This window comes from Poecilia reticulata, linkage group LG6 (genome assembly GCF_000633615.1).
Source record: "Poecilia reticulata strain Guanapo linkage group LG6, Guppy_female_1.0+MT, whole genome shotgun sequence".
Lineage (NCBI taxonomy): Eukaryota > Metazoa > Chordata > Actinopteri > Cyprinodontiformes > Poeciliidae > Poecilia > Poecilia reticulata.
The window spans coordinates 6,571,112-6,597,095 of NC_024336.1; the positions used below are offsets into that span (position 1 = coordinate 6,571,112).

Sequence of the window (25,984 nt, forward strand, 5' to 3'; positions counted from 1 at the left end):
AAACAACTTTTGTGTATTTTTTAACACAGTAAATATGTGGTATTATACTGAAAAAAGTACAAATATGACTGATAAATTGAGAGAGAATTCARTTCAGGTGGAAATGATTATAACATCTTTACTATGCATTTTAAAGGTGGTTTGCCCTTTAAGCTCAGCTGTAAAGTTGGTTGTGCTCCTGACTGTAAAAGTGAGTGTAGACACCATGGTAAGACTAAGAGCTGAAGACTTCAGAAAGAAGCCAGTAGGAGCTTATGAGTCTGGAAAGAGATTTAAGGAGATGTCAGGAGGATTTGAAATTGGCCACTCCACCGTATGGTTAACAGTTGGGAGCGTTTAAGACGAAACATAATGTCCAGCTCTGACCATCCATGCAAGTTCACTCTGAAAGATGTCAAGATGCTAAACGTCTGCAAACCATACAGACAGTTAAAATATTTAGCTTCTTGTTACCACAAAAAAAGCTCATAATGCTCTGCTGCAAACATCATGCCATCTTAACCCTCCTGTTGTCCTCGGGTCAAAATGACCGAAATTTGTATGTGTTTTCCCTATACACAGAAAATGAGGACAACAGGGCGAAAGTTTAAAAAAATGATCAAAGTGTCTTTCAGATAAAATAAAACATCTATCTGCCGTGTCAACAAAGTAGGTTTTTGCACTCAATGCTTGTGAGACTGAATCTGAGGAAGGGGGTTGAAGATTCAGAATATAGTTTATCAATTCAYTAATTCACTCAAAGCCGYCGTCACGCGTGTCATCATGCTGTGTAAGCCACACCGTTCTATTTTTAGCTCTGGTCATGTTCCCACATGAATTAAAGATTCACATCTCCTCAATAATTCACTGTCACTGAGAAAGATCTTTCAGTCGGCTTCCCACTCTCGGGTTGCGCTGTGCTTTGAAGYGCCCACCTGTGCACCTGTGTTTTCATGCTGGACCGATTCCYGTCAGCCTTGTCATGAGAGAGCCTGGCTCCCCCCAGTGATTGATTCATAAAAGGCCCCCCATTTAATTGCTCCCAAAATCAGGTTGCACTGATACATGGGAGATGAGTTTGCTTTATAGTGGCAGCATGAGATCAGATCTGAGGCACCGCATCAAATAACAAACCACCACCACCATCATCCCTGCCTCTCATATCGTCACAGCTGCTCGTTCAGCTGAATAGGATTTCAAGTCTTTGGTGCTGTGAGCAAAGAAAGAGATTTCCACCCACCTTGTGTGTCAAGTTGTGTCAGAGCAGGTCTAATAAACTTGTTTATGTTTTAAACGCTGCGGGATCATTCTGAGTCGTYCCCGCAGAAAAACAAACACGGCAATAACGGCCTCTGATTAAATCTCTGACTTTATTGGCATGATTTCCTACTTGTTTACAAGATTATCATAGGATATACTAACCCACTAACCTGGGATGCTCCCATTTGTTCCGTTTCTGCCAGAGGTATTGATTAGGCCTGAGCACCGAAAGGCACCGCAAAGACCTGCTGAGACACGAGCAGTCATTAAACTTCTCCTGATGATTTACTTGCCGTTTGATGGGGACTTGAGATTGGGTACAGTAAATTTGGCTTTAGGGACTTTAAACACAGCAAGAAAATGTTAGTATTCAAAAGGCAGTAAAAATGAACATATCAAAATGTTATCAACTTCAAAACCATGTCACATATCAAATAGGTTTGTGACRCKTGGTGTTGAAAATGTTTATGTTTTACTGGAGGGAATGGCCACATCTCTCACCAAGATAGAAAATGTTGCTCTTCATACAGTATATCTATGTCTGCTTTTTGTGGGGGATAAAAAGTAAATCTACTGCAACCCCATAGGAGAATTCAAACAATCTGCTTGTGACTTGCAAAATCTGGCCTTCATCTATATAACTTTTCAAGACCTCAAAATTATGGCTCTTTGCATGGGCCATAGTCCAAAACTCGCAAAAAAAACAACAAAAAAAAACAGTCATTTATGATTAAAGAAACCAGTTTCAAAAAATATACATGCTATATTTCAACAAATTTCTCCTAGAGGTTCAAGCCAGATTTAATCAAATTGAAAGCCAGTCATTAAATCCCTAAGCAATGGTGATTAAAAGTCATCAAACGTTTTGTTTTTCATATATTGTAWGTATATGGATGTGGCTAAGGCTCAAACTTTAAACCTTTTGTTTGAATAGAAAGTTGACGTTGGCTCATCCATGCCCTATGGCAGCGCGGTCACCAATATGGCACCAGGTTTCCCTGTGATCTGTCCCAAAATTAGACAGATCATTAATTGTTAGGTGGAATAATTAAAAGTAAACTGTGTGTTTCAATTTGGTAGCCCTTTGTATCACTCAGTACACATTAAGGATCTTTCAGTTGCAAAAAGGTTGATGACTCCTTCCCTAGAGGAAGACGGCCATTTTGGACGGTGGTCTTTCCTAATTCATGCCACAAAACAGGACGTTGATGTGAGACTAAGATGCCACCTACTGGCTGCACTTAGGTCTGGTGCACCTGGCTGTGAATGCACTGAGGAGTGTCGCCAAGATGCATTAATTGTCTCTATAATGGATAAATTCAACAAAAACCTAACTTGGCTCACAATTATTTTCTCTTAGAACTTTTCCGTGTTGATGCGAAATGAAAGATAATTTTATTTCTTCAAAAGTAAATCATCTAACTTTTAAACCACATCTTGTGCGTGGTCAAACAAAATCCAACTTCTTTGTTGATTGAGGGCTTACACTGACCCGTTTGGGATTGTTAAATAAAAATGTCATTTGTGATTACACTACAAGCTGTTTTTGCAACAACTCGATCAGCTGGATTTTTTGTTTAATTTAGAGAGCGTATGTGTGCATGTGTGGAAGACGAGACAGGAGCAGCTAAAGTCAATTTGAGAAAAATCTAGAGATTTTTAAAACACAGGATTTAGCTAAATTAGAGCAGRGATTTTAGCTGAAGAATGCACTTCCAGGTATAAAGCGAGTTCAAACGCGTACTTCTGAGCATCACCGTGTAAATAAATAAATGAATGTTCCTTTTTTGGGCCCCATTAACTGAGCCGTGGACCAAACTATGGGGCTGCTTCAACACAAGCAGCTATAGGACACGCCAGATGATTAATGACATCTGGACAGGTGGAAAGAATTACGGGTTGCAAGTTGAAAGGACACAAGAAGGAGACATGCCTGGTGTCTATCAATATAAAATACAGACTCTATTCATATAGTTCTTGTACTTTTTATTATGTTTCATTTACTGCTGAGCTAAATCATCTTTGTCAATTTTCCAGGGACACACAAGGGGAAAAATAATTTCGCGTTGCGCTTCACCTTCACAGTAACTTTACTGAACGTCGCTACAAGGTGCAACACTTTTCCTCAGATTACGGGTTGAGTCTTAAGTTACCTTGCCCAGATTTACAACCCATGGAGATGAAGTACCTCTGAAGAGCTGTTAACAGACCTAATTCTCCTATTTAATCTGCATGTCTCTTCGAGAGGCGCAGCTTGCCTTCCAGGCAGAAGCTGCTCAATCGCTCTCGSTTAATAGATGAAGAGAACAATTGTCCTGGAGACCAATGTGTATYTTCACCTTTGAGGTCATGCTGTACATTTGAGAAYGATRTCCAGCACCAGAAGATTTTCTGCAGAAAAAAAGAAGTCCAGGAAGGACTCCCCCCCCTTCCTCCTCTTTGTGGTTTAACATTTTCTATCTCTGCTGGCAGGTTTTTCTTGTTCTCTAGCACTTCACAGCTTCACTCCTTGATATGCAATTTCAGAAGACTGCTCCTGATTCCCATTTTCTCCCCGCTCCATTGTACCACAAGCAAACAGCACCTCTGTTCATCAAATGCTGTATTATGCCCCAGCTCCCTGGTTTCCCAACAAGACTCTTTGATGTCGAATTGACACTTTAGTGAACAGCTCTTCGTGGATTTGAGATTGCCTGGCAACTGCAGAAAACCCACTTTTTGCGACTTCGTTAGGTTGAGGAGCGGCTGGTGGGGGACGACAGTCTGGATGGTAAAGAGGAAGGGTTGTGATGGTATTAATAATAATGGTGATGCAGCTTTCTGTTTGGCTTGCCTGGAGGCACCGGAGTAAAATTAAARCCCAGAAAATCGGATTACAAACTCCCTGGAGGCGGGATGCCCAGTAGCCCGCTGATGAACGCTCATCTACTCTTAGCTGCACCGGGTGCTGCGAGGGCCGCTGTTGGCTGGGAGGCCAATTTGTTAACCGTTATTGCTCGTTAGTGCAACTTCCTGCACATGAAAGGGGGTTCCAGAGCGGAGACAATAACCAAGGTCTATTGTCTTGCAATTATCACAGTTTGAAGGCTGGTGGTGGTTGATGCGTTGCCTCTCAATTCTCCGGGTTTGCTGATTGCCAATTTACTCCAAGAACCCCCATCTCCTCCATTAGCGACGTCACCTGTGGTACTCGTGTTGTAAATGTGCAACAAATTATTTCTCATTTGTTGCCGCGAGTTGTCAACTTACGGCGCTGCTGTTGGTGGAGGATTGCGGACTGCAGTGAAAACTACATGATATTTCTAAATATTTTTTAAATATTCAGGAAGGTCAGAGTGTTCAGTCTGCTTGTTGTAAGTTGGGCTGAAACAAGTTTTTTTTCTTCTTCTTCTTTTCAAGTTTCTATTTTTGTCATCAAAGAGCAGATGTCATATTCTACAGGAGAATATTCTATTGTTTCTGCATGAGAAACAAGATGTTTCTCCAAGGTACCGTTTTCAAGAGACGCCTGTTTTAAATATACACACCAAACAACATGTTAAAATGGACTGTAGTCAGTACATTTCATACTGACCATGAAATGTACTGAAAGAAACAGCCCAAGGCTGAGGGACAAGTATGTTTACACAACAGGTAGCTCTAGTGGAGCTGTTAGAAACGGTTGAGGCAACAGTATTTGTTGTTATTTCTTTAAGATGACATCTCTCAAATAAAAATATTGTGGTTTTTATTTTTATATTCTCTTTAAAAGTGCAAACTTTTGAATGATTTTTGAAAATATTGTTCTAAAATAGCATAAAAGACTGATTTTATCAAATGTTAAGTGCAGCAATTCAATGTTTTCTGAACATGTCTGAGAAAATTTGATGTTTTTTTTTTACTTTTTACATCATGTTGTCATTACAGTAGACACAGTGCGAGAAATGTCTTTTTTATATATATTATTGACAGATATATCACTGAAGTACAATCCAGTTTTTTYTGAGAGAAATAGAGTAACTACCAGAGTCTGGCTGCTCTCATTGCAGCTATGTTTTACAAACACTGCAGTGCTCAATAAAACAAAACATTCTGCTGGAAAATTACTCGGGGGGGACTGTTGGCAAATGTGTACAATATAGAAACAATGCTGCTCAAAATTGTGACTACTTAATTCAGTTAGGTAGAAAATTATAGCGTTATCACACCGTGTTAACGCTATAAAATGAACGCTGTCTATCGTGGYATCACCCATGGAGGGATTTCTTTATTTAAATGGGTTCATTTTTCATAGGGATACAAAGTGAAGGTATCGTGATTTTAGTAATTATATGTTTATAAGAGCGRTTTTCTGTTGTCCTTCCATGGAAACGTGCAGCCTTCAAACGGAAATAAAACACTTTTAATTTAAGWTGCTGCTTAACATGATCACAGAACTGCCAAAACATATGTACAAAAATACCAGACAAAGTGAATCTCAGCAACGTCATCAGCCGGTGTAACGCTGAACTGATGCGGTGAAGCTACTAGCAGGAGAACRAAGCTGCACCAAGAAGTTACAAACACTGAATAGGAGAAGAGCTGCCATCAATACAGTTGCAGCCAAGCATGATTTAATGTTACACAACACAGTTTTACCAAGTTGCTCAAAGTCTAAACTTGCATTGTTGTGCATTCAAGGCGTAAAGTTTACCTTCGACCAAACGCCCCCCAAAGGAATCTCAGCGCCCCCCTTTTGTAAAAAATTCCGCCAGCGCCCCCTGCCGTCCTCTGAACGCCCCCTCGGGGGCGGTACTGCCCACGTTGAGAACCGCTGTTTTAGAGCTTCTATTGATTTCCATTGACTTTGTCAAGAAAACTCACAGGAGGAATGATTGAAATAAAAGCTAGTCATTTCTAACATTTTAAGGAAAAAAAAGTAAAGGGGGGAAAAAAAATCTGAAATTGCATTTGGTATAAAAAGAAATGGGAATTTTATTTTCAAGCCATGTCGCCCAGTCGATCTGCATGTTGAAAAAGCTAACTTTTTTCAGCATAAGTATTTATTTATTTATTTATTTATTTATTTATTTATTTATTTATTTATTTAACAAACTTTAGTAAGGAGTAGGTGCCTTGCTGCCTCAGTGCAATCAGTAGTATCTGTGTTTCTCACACAAAGGAGCTTATTGTGTCGCTGTGCCTCGGTATTAATGAAGCTGCGCTCCTGTAAGCGCCTCCTCCTCTCGCAGACTCCTCCCCTGCGCCCACCTTCCTCATGAATATCCCAGCGATCCCCTTCAATATTCATAACCTTGTATCAATGTGGTAATGTGCGCCGAGACTGAGAGGGGAAAAATAAGGGGGGGGGGGGAGTCTTGGGGGGAGTGTCTGCGTGAACGGGAGTCACAACTCTGGTGTGCTATAGTCTGAGTCTGAGGGTAAAACGAGGAGAACGAGCAGACGTAGCTGTTGCTACTTGTGCCGTCCGCTGAAGCCGCGCGGTGACGCTCGCCACATCCGAGCCCCTCTCCTGTTGGACTCAGCCGGAGCTCTCTGCCGCTCTGAGCTGCCGCTGGCTCCTGAGTGTGCGCGTCTGTGAACCGGATGCCGCGAAGATGTGCTCGCTGAGGGGTGACTGATGAGAACCGGCGCTCCGGTGTGGATGGTGACCCCCCTGTGTCCGTGCCACCGCTACTCGGGGAGATTTGGGCGCCTGGCGTTTCCACGACGACTATAATGGGCTGCAATCTGTGCACTTTACAGAAGCGAGAGGAACACTACAAGCTGCTGTACGAGATTGCACAGGTGAGTGCTGGCATGGCAGACCCTGGCATTGATTCTGCATGTGGGTTTATGTAATTCCTGGTGCATGCTGAGACGAGAGCACTTCTGCTCTGCAGCCCTGGTGTTGGTGCTTCGGGTAAATAAATAATAAAAAAAAAAAAAACAACAACCTGCAGGTAAAGATTGGGAAGAGGGATTAATGTAGAAAATGAAAGTGATGTGGAATAATGGAGAGGTGGTTCTTACTCAACAGCAGAGTGTTTTGAGTAATGAGTAGTTGCTTAGAGAGCAGCTATAGTGTGCAGCCCATTCATCCTGCCAGATGAGCTGTGCTGAGAGAGCAACTTTTTTTTTTTTTTTTTTTTTTTACAGAATAGTGTTGGTACCTGGGTGCTACTATTTTGGGTTCATGGATTTGTCTTAGAGATTGTTCGTGATACATTAAAATAGGATGTCTTTTCCAAAGATATTTCTCACTCCTGCTTAATGATCCAAACAGACTTTCGTTTTTGGTTTCTTTGAAAACCAGTTAAATTAAATTCAAATCAGAATTTGATGTTGTAGATTAAAGCTTCTTCAAAAACTCATCGTTGACGGTTATGTTTGTGGGCAGTGTCCTACAAACACCGAAGGATCCTGACTTCGTGACAGTCTGCTCTATCCCCGTTTGTTCGCTGTTGCTTCTCCAGTCTGTTGTCCATCTATTTCTCCTCATCTACCACCTCTGCTTCATTTCCCATGATGGAAATTGTCTGTGATGTGTTCTCTCTTATCCTAAAATCCACAAAGTCACATAAAGACCACCTGATCAAACACAAAACCCTTCAATCTTGACAAACAAAAATGATCTCGTACGAAAACAAATCCATTCCCCCCCTTTTTTACTTGTTCACTATCCAATACCAAGGATGCAGAGGGTGCCGTCTCACTGACGGCAGCAGCGGCAAGTGGCTAAACAAATATTCATGCCACCACCTCCAGTGTCTCCACAAGCCCTCTTTCTATGACAGGCTAATAACTGTGAGACTGTGGGTCTCTTGCAAGTGGAGTAGCCCTCATCCCCCTCCCCTCTGGTAGTGACTGCCTTCACGCCGCTGTGATCACAGCCTCATTAGCCGTTTTATGCAACCATCCTGGGCATTAATTAGACGTGAAACGTCTCTCTTTACCCTTGTGAAGTGACGGGGTGAGATGACGCGGGGGAGGTAAACCCGTTAGCTTTAACCGCCGCCCGTACCTTTTAGCTCGTGTGCAACTTGAGACGCTACCAAACTCTGTTGATGCGCATTGTCAAGTAGATTCTGTCATGCATTAATGACTGGGGGGAAGAAAAGAAAGAAAAAACACCTGTCCAGTACGTTGCAGTGAGTAGGTAGTGACTGCAGCTGCTGCCTTCCATCTAAAAACGCATAAAAATAGTGACTTTTTGATGCTTTTCAGGGTTTTTGTTCTTTTCTTTGCTTGACTAGTTAAGAGATGGTCTCGACGTGTTTTGCTCACGCTTCAGAGGAGCGAATCAGTATTTGCATAGCGGGGCCGGTCTCTTGGGCACGGTCGACTCTTGACGAGAGCTCTCTGGCTCGTCTGTCCACCCACTATTTTACTGAGCTTGTTCAGGCACGAGCTGCAACATCAGCACCTACTTTTTGATCACCACTGTGGGAGGCAAGGCAGGGAAGGTTATAGAGTGTGGAGGATAAAGACAAGGATGGGAATAGCAGGCCATTAAACATGCAGAGTCTAAGGGAAATTAAGAAAGGCAGAAGGAACAAGTGAAATATCATCTGAATGGGGAAGGTATGAAGATTAAAAACGGTGCATCTTGTAAAATAAATAGCTCCTCTTGCGGCCTTGCACTCGTACATCTGTGCGCATGCCAGTGGATGTCCTCTGAGACGAGAAAACAAGCAGTGCATTCTTGGCAACAACACAACAAGTTCAGGAAAACACTATAAACAATGGGTAAAAAAAAAAAAAAAAAAAAAAATCTGAGAAAGATACAGAAGTAGACTCAGCGCAGAGACTTCTGGTGTAGCAGAGCAGCTGTGCAACTGTGTCACCGCATCGGTTTCGTCTGGAAATGTCTGTTTTGACAATTGGAAGCTGTTCTCGCTGCTCTGCCAATTTATGCTTCTTTCTTTCAAATCATCTGTCCAGAGTGCTTAGCTTTCCCCCTCACTGTGTATGTTCTGGTATTGTCCCTCATTTCAACAGGTACAGTGACACTCATCCACATGTACACACACGTACACTTTACTGGCATTATGCAAAGTTGGTGAGTGCATGCATGCAAATGAGCTAAAGGCAGTTTGCTGCAGCGACACCCTGACTGACCAGCCTCATGGCAGCTTAGTATGAGCTTAGTGTGAGTAGTACTTCTTCCTTCCACGTGTAGAAACTGTTTTGACGCTCTCTTCCTTGGCCTGACCCCAAAAAGCTGTCTGAGGTTTATTACCAGCCAGCTCTGTCCCTCTGCGTCTTTGCGTTCTCTCTGTTCATGCAGGTGTTCTGCATGAAAATGTGGTCACCGTTTCTAGTTTGGCTTGCAGAGCTATCTCAAGGAGTTGACTTTTTTTTTTTTTTTTTTTTTAAAGAAAATTTATTGACTCTGCTTTCTTCCCCGATCAAGAAGGGAAACCTTGTGACAGCCCTTCTCTCACTGCCACCTACGACTGATTAACACTTGTCCGTCTTTCTGATGGCGCACTCTTCCTCGTTCTGTCTCTGTTTGATTCCTCTGATTGCTCTTCTTGATTGATTACATTACATTCAACCTTTGCTCAAGCTGCTCCCAGCTGGATTCCACTCCAGGTAATCTTCTGAAAGTTTCCGTCTGATCTATAGCCAGGGAGACGAAAAACTTTTTTCATTCACTTGTTTCAGAGAGGAGCGCAGCAAGATCCTGTGGTATGAGATCTTGTAGTCACAATGTTTTCTGGTCAGTCTAAATGCCTGCATTATACTGCACTGTCTTGTTGCTATTTGCATCTGATAAAGTTGGCAAACGGCATCATTATGGCCTCAGAATATTACATGTCCCTTAAGCTTGACACCTATTGAGTTTTTGCTTGTAACTCTCACTGTAAGAAAACTCTTCTTGACCATCTCTATGGGGGTCATGCCATCCATCCACCTACAAAGAAGGTCAAGAAGAGTTTGTAAAAATGGAAAGTAAAGAAGAAAATAATGACAGCTACACTGCATTTTGGTGGAAAAATTAATTCTGCATTTTTCCACCAACAACTTTTAATTTTAAGTCATTTAGGTCTGAGAGATTTACCCGAAAATGTGAAAAGTCTATTTTGAAAGCAAATATTGGGGAAAAAAATGATGTTTTGAGAGTTGTTTTTTGTCGTTTTATTACCATGAGCATGAAAGAAGTAGATGAGCATAAAAACTACAATATAGTCAAACCGAGACTGGACATTTATTTAAAACAATCTTTGAAAGACAGTGTGTTATTTGTTGAAATGTTACTGTAGTTGAGGAAAAAAATATGTATTTTGTGTACCATCTTGTACACAAAATACATTGCTGCAATCGCGCTGCCCTTCCAGTCAACCGTACACATGCAGTTTCTGCTGCTCAGGACCCAAAAAACTAAACCACAGACGGCTTCCTCTCTGTTCTGACAGGACTCTATGACTTCAATGTCCACAGGCTTTTTCCTGTGAGCTGTCCACATTGTGTGTGTGCACCACTAAAACTCATTGAAGTGTGGCTCTTTGGAGCCTAATTAGCAGGATGGCAGATGTTGAGGAGTGGAAGTTTAGCATAGATCAGAGCGAGAGTGAGATTTCTGTTATATGCAAATGCGTTAATAGTCTGCATTGTCTTTCTTGCTACAGTTTTCCAGTAAAGTTAAAGGTCACAGGGGAGCCGCCACGACTGTCAGACCCGACATTTGAACCACCACTGTGTCACATTAGCAAGCAGCAGCACTTTATGTTTGTTGGGTAATGAATTTCCCCCACCTCGCTCTTCAGAGGACAGACGGTGCCGTATTTCATTATCTCGTTTTATGCTTTTCCCCCTGAATCTTTTCGGTTTTTTATTAGTGGAAGTTTGTGAAAGCAGCAGGGCCAGTTTGGTAAGTTTTATTAGGCACAAGAAGAATCACTTTCCACTGCATTTGAGAAATAAATGGAAAGCAGCTTCTCGGCTCAATGAGGCACAGCGGTCCCTGATAACTTGCTGATGCATATGAATGAGAATGAGGCACCAACACACACACTGTCTCACTCCATGCACAAATCTCTCTCCTGGAAACCAAAACTTATTCTTGGTGAATATTTTAATATAAAACCAGAAAACAGGGTTAAAGAATCTCCAACTGTGACAGTCCTCAGAGTCAACTGAATTGTAATTTAGTGTCCGAGTACATTGACGCCATGTTGAGTCGTGTGACAGGTTTGGCAAGACCGGGCAGGTGGACATGAAATAAAGCAGATCTGGGCTCTTTTTTTATTTTTTCTTCTTCCCTGAGGTGAAAGGCAGTTCCCCAGAGCGTGGCCTTGGATTGGGGAGGAGACTGTGTTTTGTCCTCTAACAGCAGATGTTGAAACCTGTGGACCGGAGACGTTCTAAGAAGGACACAGCTGACTTGAGGCTGCTGCTGCCTCTGCAGCACCACCAATCATGTGTGTAATGGGTGTCCACTAAACGAAAGGTTGAAGAACTATCAGAACAACCAGACTCTCGAAGGAAAAAAGCTTGGCAAGCCTTAGTGAGAAGCTTGGTTCGCCACGTACAGAGGCTGCAGCATTTGAGCCGTCAGTCAAAAGTGGATCATTTCTAGAAGAAAACAGAGCCTCAAAGTAAAAGAAGCTGCAGTGTGTAACTTTTGTATACAATATGTTTATATATATATATTTGTTTTATTTTTTTTGTTAAAACCGTCACAATCTATGTCTTGGCACTGTCAATCATCCTCGGGTATGCGCTGCTCAACTTACAGTTACAATAAAACGGTTTATCCAATGTCATCTGTGGCTATGTTAGTCTGAGCATTAACACCATGCTCCACTTTGGTAGGCAGGTGTAGCCTCGCAGAGAGCAAGAGGGAGGGTGTGAGCACCGTGTGCATGAGAATGATTGACAACGCCAAGACCATCCTCCTGGATCTGATTGGATGTTTCTGATGGAGTGTAATTCTGCAGATGGAAGTGAGACGACAGCAGCTTGACTTTTCTTTTTTGCACAGATTATCTGTTTCGTGTTATCCTGTCACAACATGGTGACATTCAGATAACCCTGATGCAGTTCACTTACAGTAGGAGCGCAACTGGCCTCTCCAGTGAGTCAAAGTTAGGTACTGAAACATAAAAAGTAATTTATGTGTATTTTTTATGGTCATCTTTGTTGATGTCAAGGCTTTGAAATCTTGCTACTGGTTAGCTTCTTAGGAATGAGTTGTCACTTTTAAAACTGCATTGGGAAAAGTGAACTAAGCTAGATAAGAGTATTTTATTTTCATTAAACTTGACTATCCTGGTATGAAAGCACCCTAAAACTGGCTTTATAAAAACTTTAATTATTTGTATGTCTATTTTATATGTAAAAAAGCGCAATCGCTGTAAAATGGGGTTTCCACATGCTAAATTGCATTTAGCATGCTGTTCGCTTTTAGGAATACTAGCTTTACTGAGACAGATTCATTTGTGTGAAGTTTCCAAAATGCTGCCAACATTTCCAAATCCAGCCTGTTCAGTTGCAAAGCTCACAGAGACAAAACGGATCTGCTTTGGATTATTCCGTTCCACCTTCCTGTTACAAACTTTAAGTTCTCTCTCTAAATGAAACGGGAGGAGCATTCACTGATTGGGGAAAAAAAAAAAAATCTTTTTGAGCTTTCCTTGACCGGTCATCTGTCAAGGCCAATCAATCTGAAAATCTGATCATTTGCAGTCCATTTCTTGCTACATCTCCGGTTGTTTCTATGCATGACCCGCTCGTATGCCATTCTCCTTTGATGGCTTCGACGGTAGAGTAAGGCTGTTGAACTTTGCACTCACGCGTCCCCTCCATACAACATCTTCAGCAATATCTCCAGACAGTTGGTTGCAAATGTTCTCATCCATCTTCTTGTCCCATTATTTCTTTCTTTTGAACGATGCCCCTCAACCATTAAAATTGATAGCAGCGAAGAGCGAGAAAGGGTTAGCGAGAGAAAGGGAGAAAAGGTGCCGTTTGACTGATCTCCTGTCCACCCCGCAAAGATTAGCCTCAGATATAATTTCGGCACCACTTTTCCAATTTCAAAACAATGCAAAGGTCCAAGGAGATGGACAGATACAGGCACACTAATCATTTTTATGTCTTGGTAATGGAATACTTACACTTTTAAGTCAGCTGTGTTCCCGCCACATCCCTGTGCTTATTCTGCTCTTTCTGCGCCGTTGCTTGATTTTAAGCACAAATGGTTGTCGGTCGTCGCTGCCGCTGTCTGTCAGGTTTCTCAGAGGCTAAAATTTATGTCTGAATAAGCTGAGATGTTCTACTTGTGCTTTGGCAGCTCGCAATGTAGCGTTATTTACCTCCTAACAAAGCTTTTTTTTTTTTTTTTCTTAGCATGTAATGCTATTTCCCATGCACTGTTGCATGCCTATTGCCTCACACTGACTTGGTAATTGGAGATTTTATAGTCAAATCTTCTGCGAATCATGTACTCAGTCACATTTTGGTTGATCAGATTTGAGTGCCTCATTTTATTGTTGTTTTTTTCCAACGCATTGTTGTACAGGGAGAGACGAGAAGGAGGAGATTAAAAAGGTAATTAAAGTCCAGGTCACGTGATTTGGCCCCACAGATGCAGACAAAGCCACATGTGCCACAAGCCGTCATAAAGTCAATGGCTTTTATCACTGACTGGTATATCTCACTACGAAGGAGCAGAAGGGATTTAAGAGGGAGCTGATGTACTGACCTTTCTCTTTTTCGTGCGTTTCTTATCTCAATAAGGACCGCTCTGCCCTTTTCAGCCTCATATCAAGCCTCCAGACCTCCTTGTTGTTTTCTTACTGCTCTCCAACCCAGCACAAACGGGGTTTTTGACGATCGGTTTTACCCTCCTGTACTTTACTTTTTAGTTTTTTACCTTCTTCTTTTCTCAAAGTTGTTCCCTACACGGAGCCACACAGGCAAACCAAAACACAATTTTCTTGAGGGAAGTAAAGCTGTTTATCAGGGAATGCGTTACCTCTGCCTCACTGTCAGGTGTCAGATAGCTGCTTCTGGTTGCTTATTATTCAGTGGCGTTTCCACCAGACTGCAATCTACACGCTGCGAAAACAAGAAATGAGTTCCTGAAGCGCTCTAAAGAAACAACAAAAAAACCCACAATGTGGGTTAATTTACTCAAACAGGTCTGGGTCAAATACAGACTGATCCAGATCGAAGGAGTTCTGTTGAAGGTTTGACCAGCTTTTGTGTCAAACCCTCATCAGACCAGACGGTGTTTTTCCAATAACTTTATTGTCCAGTTTTTGTGCCACATTCCTGTTTTGGGCTGATCAAAGTGGCACCAGGTGCTGTTCACTGTAGCTGTATCCCACACGCTACCATGTCTGATGCATTATGTCTTCAGAGATGGTTTTCTGTTGCCTTTGACACCAACAATCCTGCCACGCTCGATGTGTCCCCTCCGTCCAAATTCTGATTCTAACAAATCCACCCAGTTAATAATTACCTGAGCTGCCATTTTGTTAACAAGCAACCGGACAGGTGTAAGTGGAGCCTGGCTCAGTTTTGGGTAGATGCAGATGACGTGAGCGTGTCCTCGGTGGGTAATGCTCTTCTTCTTAGAGTGGTTTTTGCTCTTTAATTCTCACCAAGATCAGAGGCTGTCGACTTCAATCAGACTGAGAGAGCATCAGAAAATAAATCAGAATGAAATGCATGCCTGAATATCTTAATATGAATCCCCTAAAGGACCAAAAAAAAATCGCTTTAATGAATGAAATCCAAAAGGACAGGACTCTGGACATGACTCTGGCTTGGAAGAAATCAAATAAATAAATTCTTTCCACCTGTTTTTCTTTGTGTGAATGTCTCTGAGAGAGAAGGCAAAAGGACAAAAGAGGCATAATTTCCCTCCCCTGTTACTATTATTATTGTCATCCATGACTTGATAACTTGGAACATGAAATTATGCATTTCAGAGTGGCTTTTTTCCCCTCTTTTCTGCACAGTGCAGTTAAATATGTGCAAACATGATTGGATGCGTTTCCGTGCACAGTGTTGGATTACATATATGTCAAATTAAGTATGCACGTGTGTGTGTTGTACGCAAAAGCATGCGAGTGTGTGTGCAATTGTTTCTGCTCAAAACTTTGGATTGCTAAATGATGGTCTCAACTTTTGTGTGTGCGTGTGTGTGTGTGTGTGTTTGTTTATCATCTGCAGAGTGTGAACAGGCCTGACAGTTTCTACTTTTCACTACAAACAGAGGAGAAAACAAAGAGCTGTGGGTTACACACGGGGAGCTCCACATCTGCATCCAGGGTGCCACTTAGCTGATTATCTGTGTTTAAGCAGACAGAAGAGTCCTCATTAATTCTAGCAAACTCACATTTATGCAGTTTCCTGCCTCTTCCCAATTAGGGAGCATTGTGTGGTAGGATGGAAGCAAAGGTCCAATAACGAAGCGCAGCTGAGACGGAGAAATAAGTCTTAGGGTTTCCTTTTGCTAAAGTCACAGTTTAGAAATCTGTTATTATATCAAACCGTTTCACAGTGAAATATTTGCATGTGTGCACACAAGTCTCTGCGTGTGTTTGTTTCTATACACAGGCCCGACTTTCTATCTCTCATTTACGATAATTGGGCTTTAAGCCTTTACACGGATGCTGCTGTCGGCATCTGATATCCTCCGGAGCTGTGCTGGTGACGTACCACTAACTTGTATTCCTCACTGCCGTGCGTTCACTCCAGCTGAAAACACATGGGTCTGAAAACTGAGCGCAACAAGCAGCCTATTGCTACGTAATCGAAAAGTAATGGCATTCTCAGCCGAGACTGAAATCCGTCTCGCTTTCTGTTGGTCGTAAAAAGACTTTCCTGTTCAATCTTTGAGTTGAACACGTTCATGTTTGAGTAAATCTCAAGATTGAAATGACTAACAGAGGTACATAAGCAAAATACCAAAAGGAAAACTTTAGTTGCTGTTCATTAACTGGTACAGCTGAGCCCTTCTTCTAAAAATCTAGTAGCCACTTTGATGGTTCAGGCCTGTGTCCAGCGAACAGATGTCAGGATGTAGCAGCTGCTGCAGGCTTGTTTTTATTGTGACAATGAGCTGAACTCTCTGAGGTGCAGGCAGCGGTGACTGAGAAAATAACCTGAAAACGGTCAGTCTGGGCTTATCACAGCTGGTTCTTTGTTGTCATCCTGTTGACATTTTTTTTCCCCACCCTGAAAGCAGGTGAGATGATCGTTGTTGAAGTGCAGCACATGTTTTGATGGACAGACTCTATGAAGGCATCAATAAAACAAGATTTAATTTACTAATCAATCTGTTATTTTCCAAATCTTGATGAAAACTAGCAGCGATCTTTACTTTCTCCCAAACTCATTGCACACTGATAGGTGGATGTTGCCCACCTACTCCAAACTCTGTAACATTTTACTCGAGCTTATTTATAATTTTTGATTCGAGATGCTGCCTCTTTTTAAGGGTGTCGACGTAAAAGGTTCTTCTTGACAAGAAATGATATTATATATCATTATCATGTTTCGATTTTATACACTGATCCTCCAAACAAATGGTTGGAGTAGTGAAGTAGCTCAGGTCTTGTCATGACAAAGGTGGGTAGGACAATAGGCGTGTCCATGTGGCAGGCTTCAAAATTCTGTCTTGATCGAGGTGTAGCTTCCTTCGCTTTACATGGCAACGCACATTTTTCTTCACTTTGGAAAATAACTCTTGTTTTCAGATGTTGATTAGTGCAAACTTCCACATTCAGAGGGCACTGCATCACCGTTTTAGAAGAGACCACCAAGTCGCCCTATATCCATTGCAGTTGGCATGCCAGGGCACTACATGGCGCTGTGATTTTAGCATGTCATCGAAACGCTCATGCGATTTCAACTCCTTCTCTTATTTTTAATTTTCTTTACTGCCAAATGAGATGTAACCTGACAGTGTACACACCATTTCTCTTATCTGTAATGTACAGTAGGCAAACTGTCCAGACTAGTCGCCGTCCCGCCAAAATCCCCAATCATGGGTATCAGCTGCAACATCTCAGGTGACATTTGAAGAAATAGAATGGCATAAGGGCGATTTAAAAAAAAAAAAAAATGTAACAAAGCTCTGAATGGTACAAACTTTCATTTACTGCACAGTTTTTACTTTGGTTGCCTGCTTCCTTGACTCCTCCTCTCCCTACGCATATATTTTCATTTTTATACCTCTGCCAGAATACTGAAAGTCAGAAGATGTGAGATGACTGTAGAAGGCCGTTGTGTTGAGGAGATGGCGTCTGCTGGCACAAGTCAGATAATCATTCAGCGCACGCGTGCTGGAGGGGGGAGTGAAGGGCATAAGGGGTGTCACAGTGACAAAAAGCCCACTTCCCCACCCGGGAGGAGGCAGCCATGCTGGGTGTCACTCCACAGGTCAGCAGGCATCCCCTCGCAGCTCCCATGATAAGCCCAGCCTGACAGCCGTTTGATGGGAAGGGCACCCGACTCTCACACCTCCCTGCTCTGAGGCTCACATGGCCGGGCTCTGGGGAGGAAAGTGATAAGAAGCTCTTCGAATGCATTTAAAGAACCCGAAACATGAGAATTCAGTTCCAGCCGGTATTAACATCCCAGCAGTCAACAAAAAAAAACAAAAAAAAAACAACAGTCCCCTTCTCTATTATTTTATACATGTATAGAAAATCTAAAATCTATTTGAATCTTTTTATTTTTAATCTTGGGGTTACATGTCCAGATTTAAATTACGTTTGGGGGTCGACAGTGTTTCGCCATCCTGAAGCTTTATTATTACGTCCACTGACGCACTGTCACAGATAAAAAGCTTTCAGTTTTAATGAGCTGCATTTGGAAAGCCTCACAGATGCTTTGTTCAAAAAATTAAAAAAAACTCAAAGAAAGATCAATGCAGCATCAATGTAGGGGGAGCTTTAGCTGAGACTGTGGTGTAAATGTAATTTAACTGAACTGAAATAGATTGCTAAATTGATTTAAAAATCCAGTCGTATTATCAAAGTAACAGCAGCAAAAGATTTTTTTGAGAGGTCGAGATAAGAAATCGATGGAAAAGAGAGCTTATTATTGCTAAAAGATACAAAGAAATCCTCTCTAATATATCATTCACATGCATAAATATAAGCATTTCAGAGAAAATGAATTTTTTTTTTCTTTTTCTTTTTTTTTTTTACCAGCACAACACATTGTTGTGAAACAGCTTCTCACAGAAGTTGACAGTCAGAAGAAGATGCAATCTTTGGAATCTTGGAACGGTGACCGTGTTTTCTCCCTCGCAGGGCTGCAGTCAACCCGGCACCTCCTACACAATCCAGATCTTCTCGCGCGCCGCCTTGCTTCCTCAGAGTCTCAACACCATGAGGCAGACTGGCAGAGGGGAGGAAAGCTGCCGAGCGCAGTGCCCTATATTTTTTTTCGTTCTTGTGCAGAAACATAATGTTGCACTTGGGGATTGAGTCATTCGACGCCGGAGGTGTTTTGACCTCACCTTTGTAATCCTAGGATTTCGCGGGGGCAACACTTGCTCACGGCTTTTAGATGTATTCTAAGTAAGAATGGTGCCATATGTTTGCAATGCTTGCAACGGGCAGGTCGTTTGGAGACGTGAGCCAACAACATTGGTTACCTGCCAAAATGGTTTCCTTTCAGGTCGTGCACATAGTGGTGGCCTTGTATTTAATACTACTACAAATTACAAGGAATGGTGAGAAAGAAACAAGACGGATTTATTCAAATTTCAAATATGAGAAAATGTCCTGATGCACAAAAGGAAGATGGGAGTAAAAGGGATGAAGCATTTCAGATGGTTAAGGAAAAGGAGTATTCCATAACGCTTAGAAATTGAGGAGAGACTTCTAACCGGATGCTTTAGCTAACAGGAGGAGACTTGTTCTGTTGTTTGAACAGAACAAGTCAGCGTGTTGCACTTATGGGTTCTGATAACTGCATGCAGATTAGTATGGATGATCAGAAAGGAGCAAATCACAAAAACCCCCTTAATGCTGCCACAACTCCGTTTTTACCTCGGCGTGAGTGACGGTTAGTTTGATTTCTCAGTTAGCTTAATTGCTAATCAGGTGATGTTCTGGAGTGTGGAGGTGAAGGAAAGCAGAACTGAAAGACAAATCTCGGATTAATGAACGCATGTTCCGGCATCTGAGCTCTCAGATGAGATCAGCGTTGATGGGAGATTTTCCCAGACAGGGAGCCTCGTCTTCAAGCACAGAGAAAGAAAGGCGGATTATGTAGGAATCACAGTTTATTTGCTCTGAAAGGCACAGCTGACAAATGAAGTATTAAGTAATACTGGGTTTTGACACATTTCCATTAAATACCCTTTTCTTAAGTATAATTTCTAGATTTTCCGCCTGCAAGTTAGGAGCTTTAAAACTTGAATAGTAGCCGCTTCCCTATAGGTTCAGCAAATAATGAGATGGCTGAATTCAAAATAGCTTTTTAGAGTTTGATAAAGTAATTTCACTACTTTTGTGGCATGTACAATAATCAACTTTCTTTCTTTCATTATTTCTTTTGAACATTTGAGATGTCAACAAAATAAAAGCATGAGAAAAAACATAGAAATAATGATGTAAATAATCTGTAAAGCAAAACAGAAAGTTCAAAAAGAAAGCAGGAAGAAGCAGTGGCTTATCCAGTCACATCCATAAGTTTACATACAAATTCTTATTCACAATAGTGACTCATTAAATACGTAAATATACATGAATACACATATATCCATATATGCATGTGTATGTACCTACACATCCATCAATGAAGCTGCAGATACAAATTTACTCTATCAACAATATATCGGCTTAAATAAAATAACAGTTCAGATAACTTCATAATTTTATCTAATTTTATACCCATTAATGTTCAACAGGTAAAATGAAGGTGAAAGTGTGCAGTTTAACTTAAACTTATAGGAAACACGCTTTCTTAATGTGTGCTAAAACTTCACGCTAGTGATTTGAGACTTTTGCTGCACCTGCAGGGTTTTGTCTAGACACTACTGTTACAAAAACACAACGACACAAAAGCACTGAAGTTTTGATCCGAGTCACTTAATGAAGTTCGTTTATGTTGAGACAAATAAATGTTAATTTGGACATTGAAACGTTGAATGTTAAATTTTTACCTAGAAATAGAAACCTGTGTGAAAGTGTAGGAAAAGGGACTTTTTACTCCTCCAACATGACTGTCATTGTGAAGAACTGCATCAATCTACCTACAAATACATGATTATGATTCATCAAAACATGTCGATTTTCACAATTTTAACATAATTCTGTTTTTCCAATTTAACTCGTTCATTTGGTCGTCCTCCGGGTTGAGGTTCATGCACCAGAGACGCAGTTCAGGACGGATTGGCTTCAGACAGTAAAATGTCAGAGAGGGCACCGAGCGCCGCTCCATTAGTGTCACCGGCACATCGCTAACTCAGAGTGTCAGTGGTCCATGTCAGTTTCTCTGCACCGCTTGTCAAATGTAAACTTGGAGTGACTGCTGTCATCGAGCAGACATGCTCAGGTATATGGAAGACCGCAGTGAAATCCCACAGCTTGATTTCAGAACTGCTTTACATTTACGGACTTGAAATTGCCTCCGTTTGATGGCTGTTTAACAAGATGAATTTGATTTTTGTGGTTTTCTTCCAAGGCTGGGCTTAAAGCTGAAGGAGCCCGAGGGAGTAGCTTACTTATAATCAATGAAGGATCGTCTGTTTTTAGACACTGAGATCATTATAGGCTGTTTGTGAATGAATCAATAGCAGAGTTGAGGACAGACGACTTCTGTTTACCTTGAGGAGTGTTATTCATTCGGGCCTTGAAAAGAATTAGGAAGTTAACTATGTGTGTTTTTTTTTTCTGGTTAAGTTGTGTGATCAGGTTGGTGCCTTTTTATTGCTATAACAGCGGTTTCTGGCTCAGCACTGAATTAGCCTAGGGAGAGAGGAAATCTCAAGACGGAGTCGGAAACTATCATGACTGCTCAAAAAATTTTTTTTTGCTCTCTTGTACAAAAAAATGAATCTGGCAGCTCCACAGTTGAGGAAGTTCAGTTTCCTCTCCGTGTTATGTTTGACAAGTCTGCACCTTTACTCCCCCCCCTCACACATATCCTCTCTGATGGCCCCAGGTGAATCTGCGATTTATAGAAACTCCAATTTTGGAAAATGGTTTTCCTAGGAGAAGGCCTGCAACTGGGGTGGATAACTTTGTGTCAATGTAGCTGAATATTTGTGCCGATTTTTGTTCCTTCGTTTTCTCTCTTGTCTTTGCGACTAGAATCAGAACAAACCAGTATAGTTTATGGAAGTTTGTTGCTCCGATTCCTTGTATGTTCCTATGTTGTAGCCACGTTTGACAGTTCCTGTTTGTTAGAATTTATAAGCACATTTTAGCATTTTGTTTCTTATAAATACCATCTGTAACCATAGGATATCACAAAATCACTTTGAGTAAAAATATCATGGTGAAATGGGAATATGGTGCTAACACAGAAATGTAAAACAAACCATTGTACAACATAATCAGATTTTTTAAACATATTTCTTACCAACTTTAGTTTTAAAACAGTGCTCCTGTAGAATAAGTGACTTTTTCATTTGTTTTGTTTCCACACCATCCCCATTTCTGATTTTTTTTTTTTTTTTTTACCAGAACTATTCCAGACCTAAAGGTTTGGAAAAGGTTCTGGGCTTTCCTGCAAGAATTAGAAAACAAGAAGCAAACAACAACTTCTTTCTGCCAGCTGACCAACAATGTGCAGGAATATGTGTGGGTTTTAGGACCACTGCATCTACAACTGCAGCCTTTTCCGAAGGCAGACTTTCTCTGGCACTGAGCCACGCATCTCCCTCACACTGTAGCTTTTCCTAAAGATTAAAGCAAATTTACTTTCATAATCATAATTACTTTCATATCGATTGGTGGTTTAGTTGATTTTTATTCTAATTCAACCAGGAATATCCTCATAGTGAATTGGACAATAGCTCTAAAAATGAAAACTAAACGATATAAAATAGATTTCAAATAAATAAAAAAAAATTACATTTTACCACAAGATTACTTTTTAAATACTGTATGTATTTACACCATTCTCAATAATGAATGAAATTATTCTTAATTCAAATCTTTCTTATAACTGTAAATAAAAATTTTGAGTGACAGCTGTCGCTCCAAGCTTTCACCAGTTTTTACATTTCCACAAAAGAAATAGCTGATATTTACAACAAGAGATTTAAATTCTAGGTAGCTGAATTATAGGCTCTGTATAACAAGAGAAACCTGCAGTCAGTTTCTCTGACATATCATTAAGATAACTTTGGACCTCAGACAGCAAGAACTATTTGATGGATGATTTTTGTAGATTTGAAATCATACGTTTTAGTCTTTCAACACCTTGATACCTACAACTGACCAATAAAAACTCATGTCTGTGCATAAACTTAAAACTTTGTGCTTTGTCAACCAGAGATACATTTTTTATTGCCTAATTACTGGCATAGATTATTTAAACAACTAACACAAAGATGACTGGGATGCACGACAACATTGCTGTATCGTCTTGGCTTAAAAGTTAATTTTGTGTGATAATTACACTAACGTCACATTTCTGTGGTGAGAACGACGCTGCTGTATTGGCTCAGTTTGAGCTGATGTTTGTGGGTGTTTGTTTTAATGCGCAAAGCAGATTTAGAATGGAAACCCAGCAGTGACAGATGTGAACAGGTTTTWACAGGCTGGCCTCATTGCTGTGTGGGATCAATTAGCATTTTTCATAACCAACTTCCTCTCCGCCAGCAGACTTGATATTCAACACACACTTCGTGTTTATTTACTTCGAGGTTCGAATTTTGCTGGCATCTTTAAACGTCTTCAGACTTTCACCTTCTCGCCTCCGAATCTCAAAACTTTTTTTTTTTTTAAATCACAGCAGAACAGACGCTCTGCTGCCGAGCAGTTGCTCTTATCTAATTATAAATAGCTAGGTAAATGTTGAGCAGATGCCCTCCACCAATCCCCTCTTGCTTCCTTCTCACAGCTTTCCAATGGAGAGAGCCATTTGGTCTCATTCTAGTGTTACATTGGCTCCACATGGAGTTGTGCTTCTTTGCCAAGCTGCAGCCACTGTACAAACGAAACTAGTCGCTCGCCCGACGCCACATACTGTTCTGAAAGCAGGAACAAAAGGACTTTTGGTATAATATAACTGGTGCTTAAGTCCTTTAGCTAGCTGTCTGATGTTGGAGTTACTTTTTAAGGCAAGAAGAAAATGGACTTAAAGGGGGATGTCAGTGAAAGTCTCATTCCTTAGAAATTAATTTGTGACAGATTGTAGTGCGCTTGCACTTCGACTTTCCCAAAGTAGTCACAGGGTTACCTTTGATATATTTGGTATAAAGCCACATTTTGAAGAGGGAGAGTTTATGATAGCAGAGACGTTTTGTGGAGAAGTGGTCGTTTAATCCCTTTGCCTTTTTGCGTCTCTATCGTTTTGTGGAGTATTTGTATATGACTTTTGCAGGTTTGAAATGCATCCATCAGCCATGGGACTAGTTTTACCAAGCCTGTATTAATTTGGAGACGCCCTTTACCCATTTTGACCACAGACGATTTAAAGTCCTTATTTCATTATCTCCCAATAGCTCATACCTGCCAGCAGGATGTCGCTCAGAATTAATTTTATGAGGGAGTATGATCTGTCACATTTCATAAGATCCAATTATCAAGCATGTGCATTAGAGCTACAGTCATTAAAAGCTGGGTTCAAGTAGGGTAATGGTTTGATTAAATAATATAGAATTAATTTAGATTGTAATATTGTGTGGAGAGAGTTTATGCTTTCATGCCTGCATATTTGTCTCCGTAACTCAGTTAAATTCACGTTTATTTGCAGATCACATTTCAGCAACAAGGCAGTTCAAAGCGCTTTATATCGTAAAAGCATCATAACGACTGTGAAACGACGTTAAACTAGGAAATGTAGGAAAGTGAGTATTACTCTGAACGTGTGAAAATAAGCTGTTTTGCACTGACTCGTGGACGGGAATATATGATCCAAGAAAACCAGGTGTAGTTTTTTGGATGAAATCTATAACTGTTGATATTCTTTTTGTTTTTGTTATTTTTTTAAACTTTGCATCGGGAAATCCCAATCTGTTCCATGACAGACAAAAGCTACGTTTTTTTTGTGAATTTCTGTAAAACGTTTTATTTCTGCTGCCGTTCCTGTAGTGAAGTTGTCCTGTCTGGAAAGAGAACAACAGCGAGTCTGACAAAAAAAGAAGGGAAAAAAAAAACATTCCCAGTTTACTTCACCATGTTTTATGTAGATTACCTAACATTTGTGAAGAATATGGAGTAGAAATACCCTTTATTGTCCCTCAGTGGAGAGTATCTGGTGAACCAGTGACTTTATAGTGTGATTAAAATACCGTTCACTCTAGTGTCCTTTTAGACTTTAACGCATCTTCTCCCCTTTTACTGGATAATTTTGTTCTTTGTTGTGCTCAACTCTCACCAGAATTGACCTGTTTTACACACTCCTACCTACGGGTGACCAGTCGACCCAACAGTAATGTCTTTTTGACTGTAGGAGGAAGGCAGAGTACCCAGAGAGAAGCCATTCAACAGAGAACATGCAAACCACAGGCAAAAAGCTCCTTCCTGTGGGATTTAAACCCAGGACCTTTCTACAAGGCAACAGTGCTGCCAACTGAACCACCACTGTTTTTATGTTTTTTTTCTTAATGAACAAAAGATAAAAAAGGATTGTCTAGTTTAAGAAAGTTTAGAACAACCCTAACTCCTAATAGTTTGTCTTAATGACCTTTGGCCTTTAGACAAACTTTACACCAGAGGGTATCAAACCAGAGGTTTCTCAAACTCCTCAGTTTGAGCTGTGCGATGACGCAGTTGTTGAATGTAGTTTTAGTTTTCTATCGTTTAGAAATTGTTGTAAAGCTTAGAAAGCACACTTTCCAAATATATTAATAATTCAACATGTACCTTGGGCAGACCTGCTTTTTCCTTGGCGAACACAAACGCAGTAAGTAATGCTGACAACAGATGCTGCAGCTTTGCTATAATGTGAACTGCCTTTAAAATTTTCAACGCAGTCCTAATAGGATCTTGTGAAGTCGTGCGCGGAGAAATGAAAACCCAAGCAGAGAAGCAGAGCGAATTATGCTGCATTAAGCGACTGTTGTGGAAAAGTGGCAATTGTTTATCACTCTGGTTTTTTTTTTTTTTTTTTTTTTTTTTTTTTGGATCTCATGCTGTCCCTTCTGATATTCTTTCAGTGTTCACTTTATTCTACCTGCTTCATTACCCTCCCTCTACATTGCACTCGAGTTCCTGCCTGTGCATCAGGACAGATGACGGCCCTGCAGCTGTCGGCGCAGGCCAGGTGTGGGCTTCGGGTAGGTGCCTTACTGGAACCCCTCCGCGTCTGCGACGGCACTTAACAGCACTTAACGGCAGATTAAAACTTTAATCCCGGCCTTCCAGTTGCAGTAATAAAGCCTTGTAAAGCAAAATGGAATCTGTGTGCTGCGGCATTCATTACAAGTCAGACAATAAATCTGCCTCGGATTGAACCGGCGAGTGCACAACACAGCGGGGTGCTGCAGCCGTCTCCTCCTCATCTCAGAAATGAGAGTAAATGAATGATCAGAAGCATGAAGAATCGCTTTTTTTTTTTAACACCCACAGAGCCTCAGAGAGCAGGAGGAACCAAACATACAGCCCAGTCATCACATATGTGCCCTGCTTAT

General features: G+C 41.0%; 1 protein-coding gene across 1 annotated transcript in view; it reads left to right on the forward strand.

The window, feature by feature from the left end:
* The first annotated feature begins 6,572 nt into the window (after positions 1–6,572).
* Positions 6,573–25,984, forward strand: part of LOC103465852 (PDZ domain-containing RING finger protein 4) — a 68,977-nt gene continuing 49,565 nt past the window's right edge. The window contains exon 1 of the mRNA XM_017305151.1: positions 6,573–7,005. Within this exon, the coding sequence (XP_017160640.1) occupies positions 6,937–7,005 (69 nt within the window). The 5' untranslated portion in view covers positions 6,573–6,936. The remainder of the gene's footprint in view (positions 7,006–25,984) is intronic.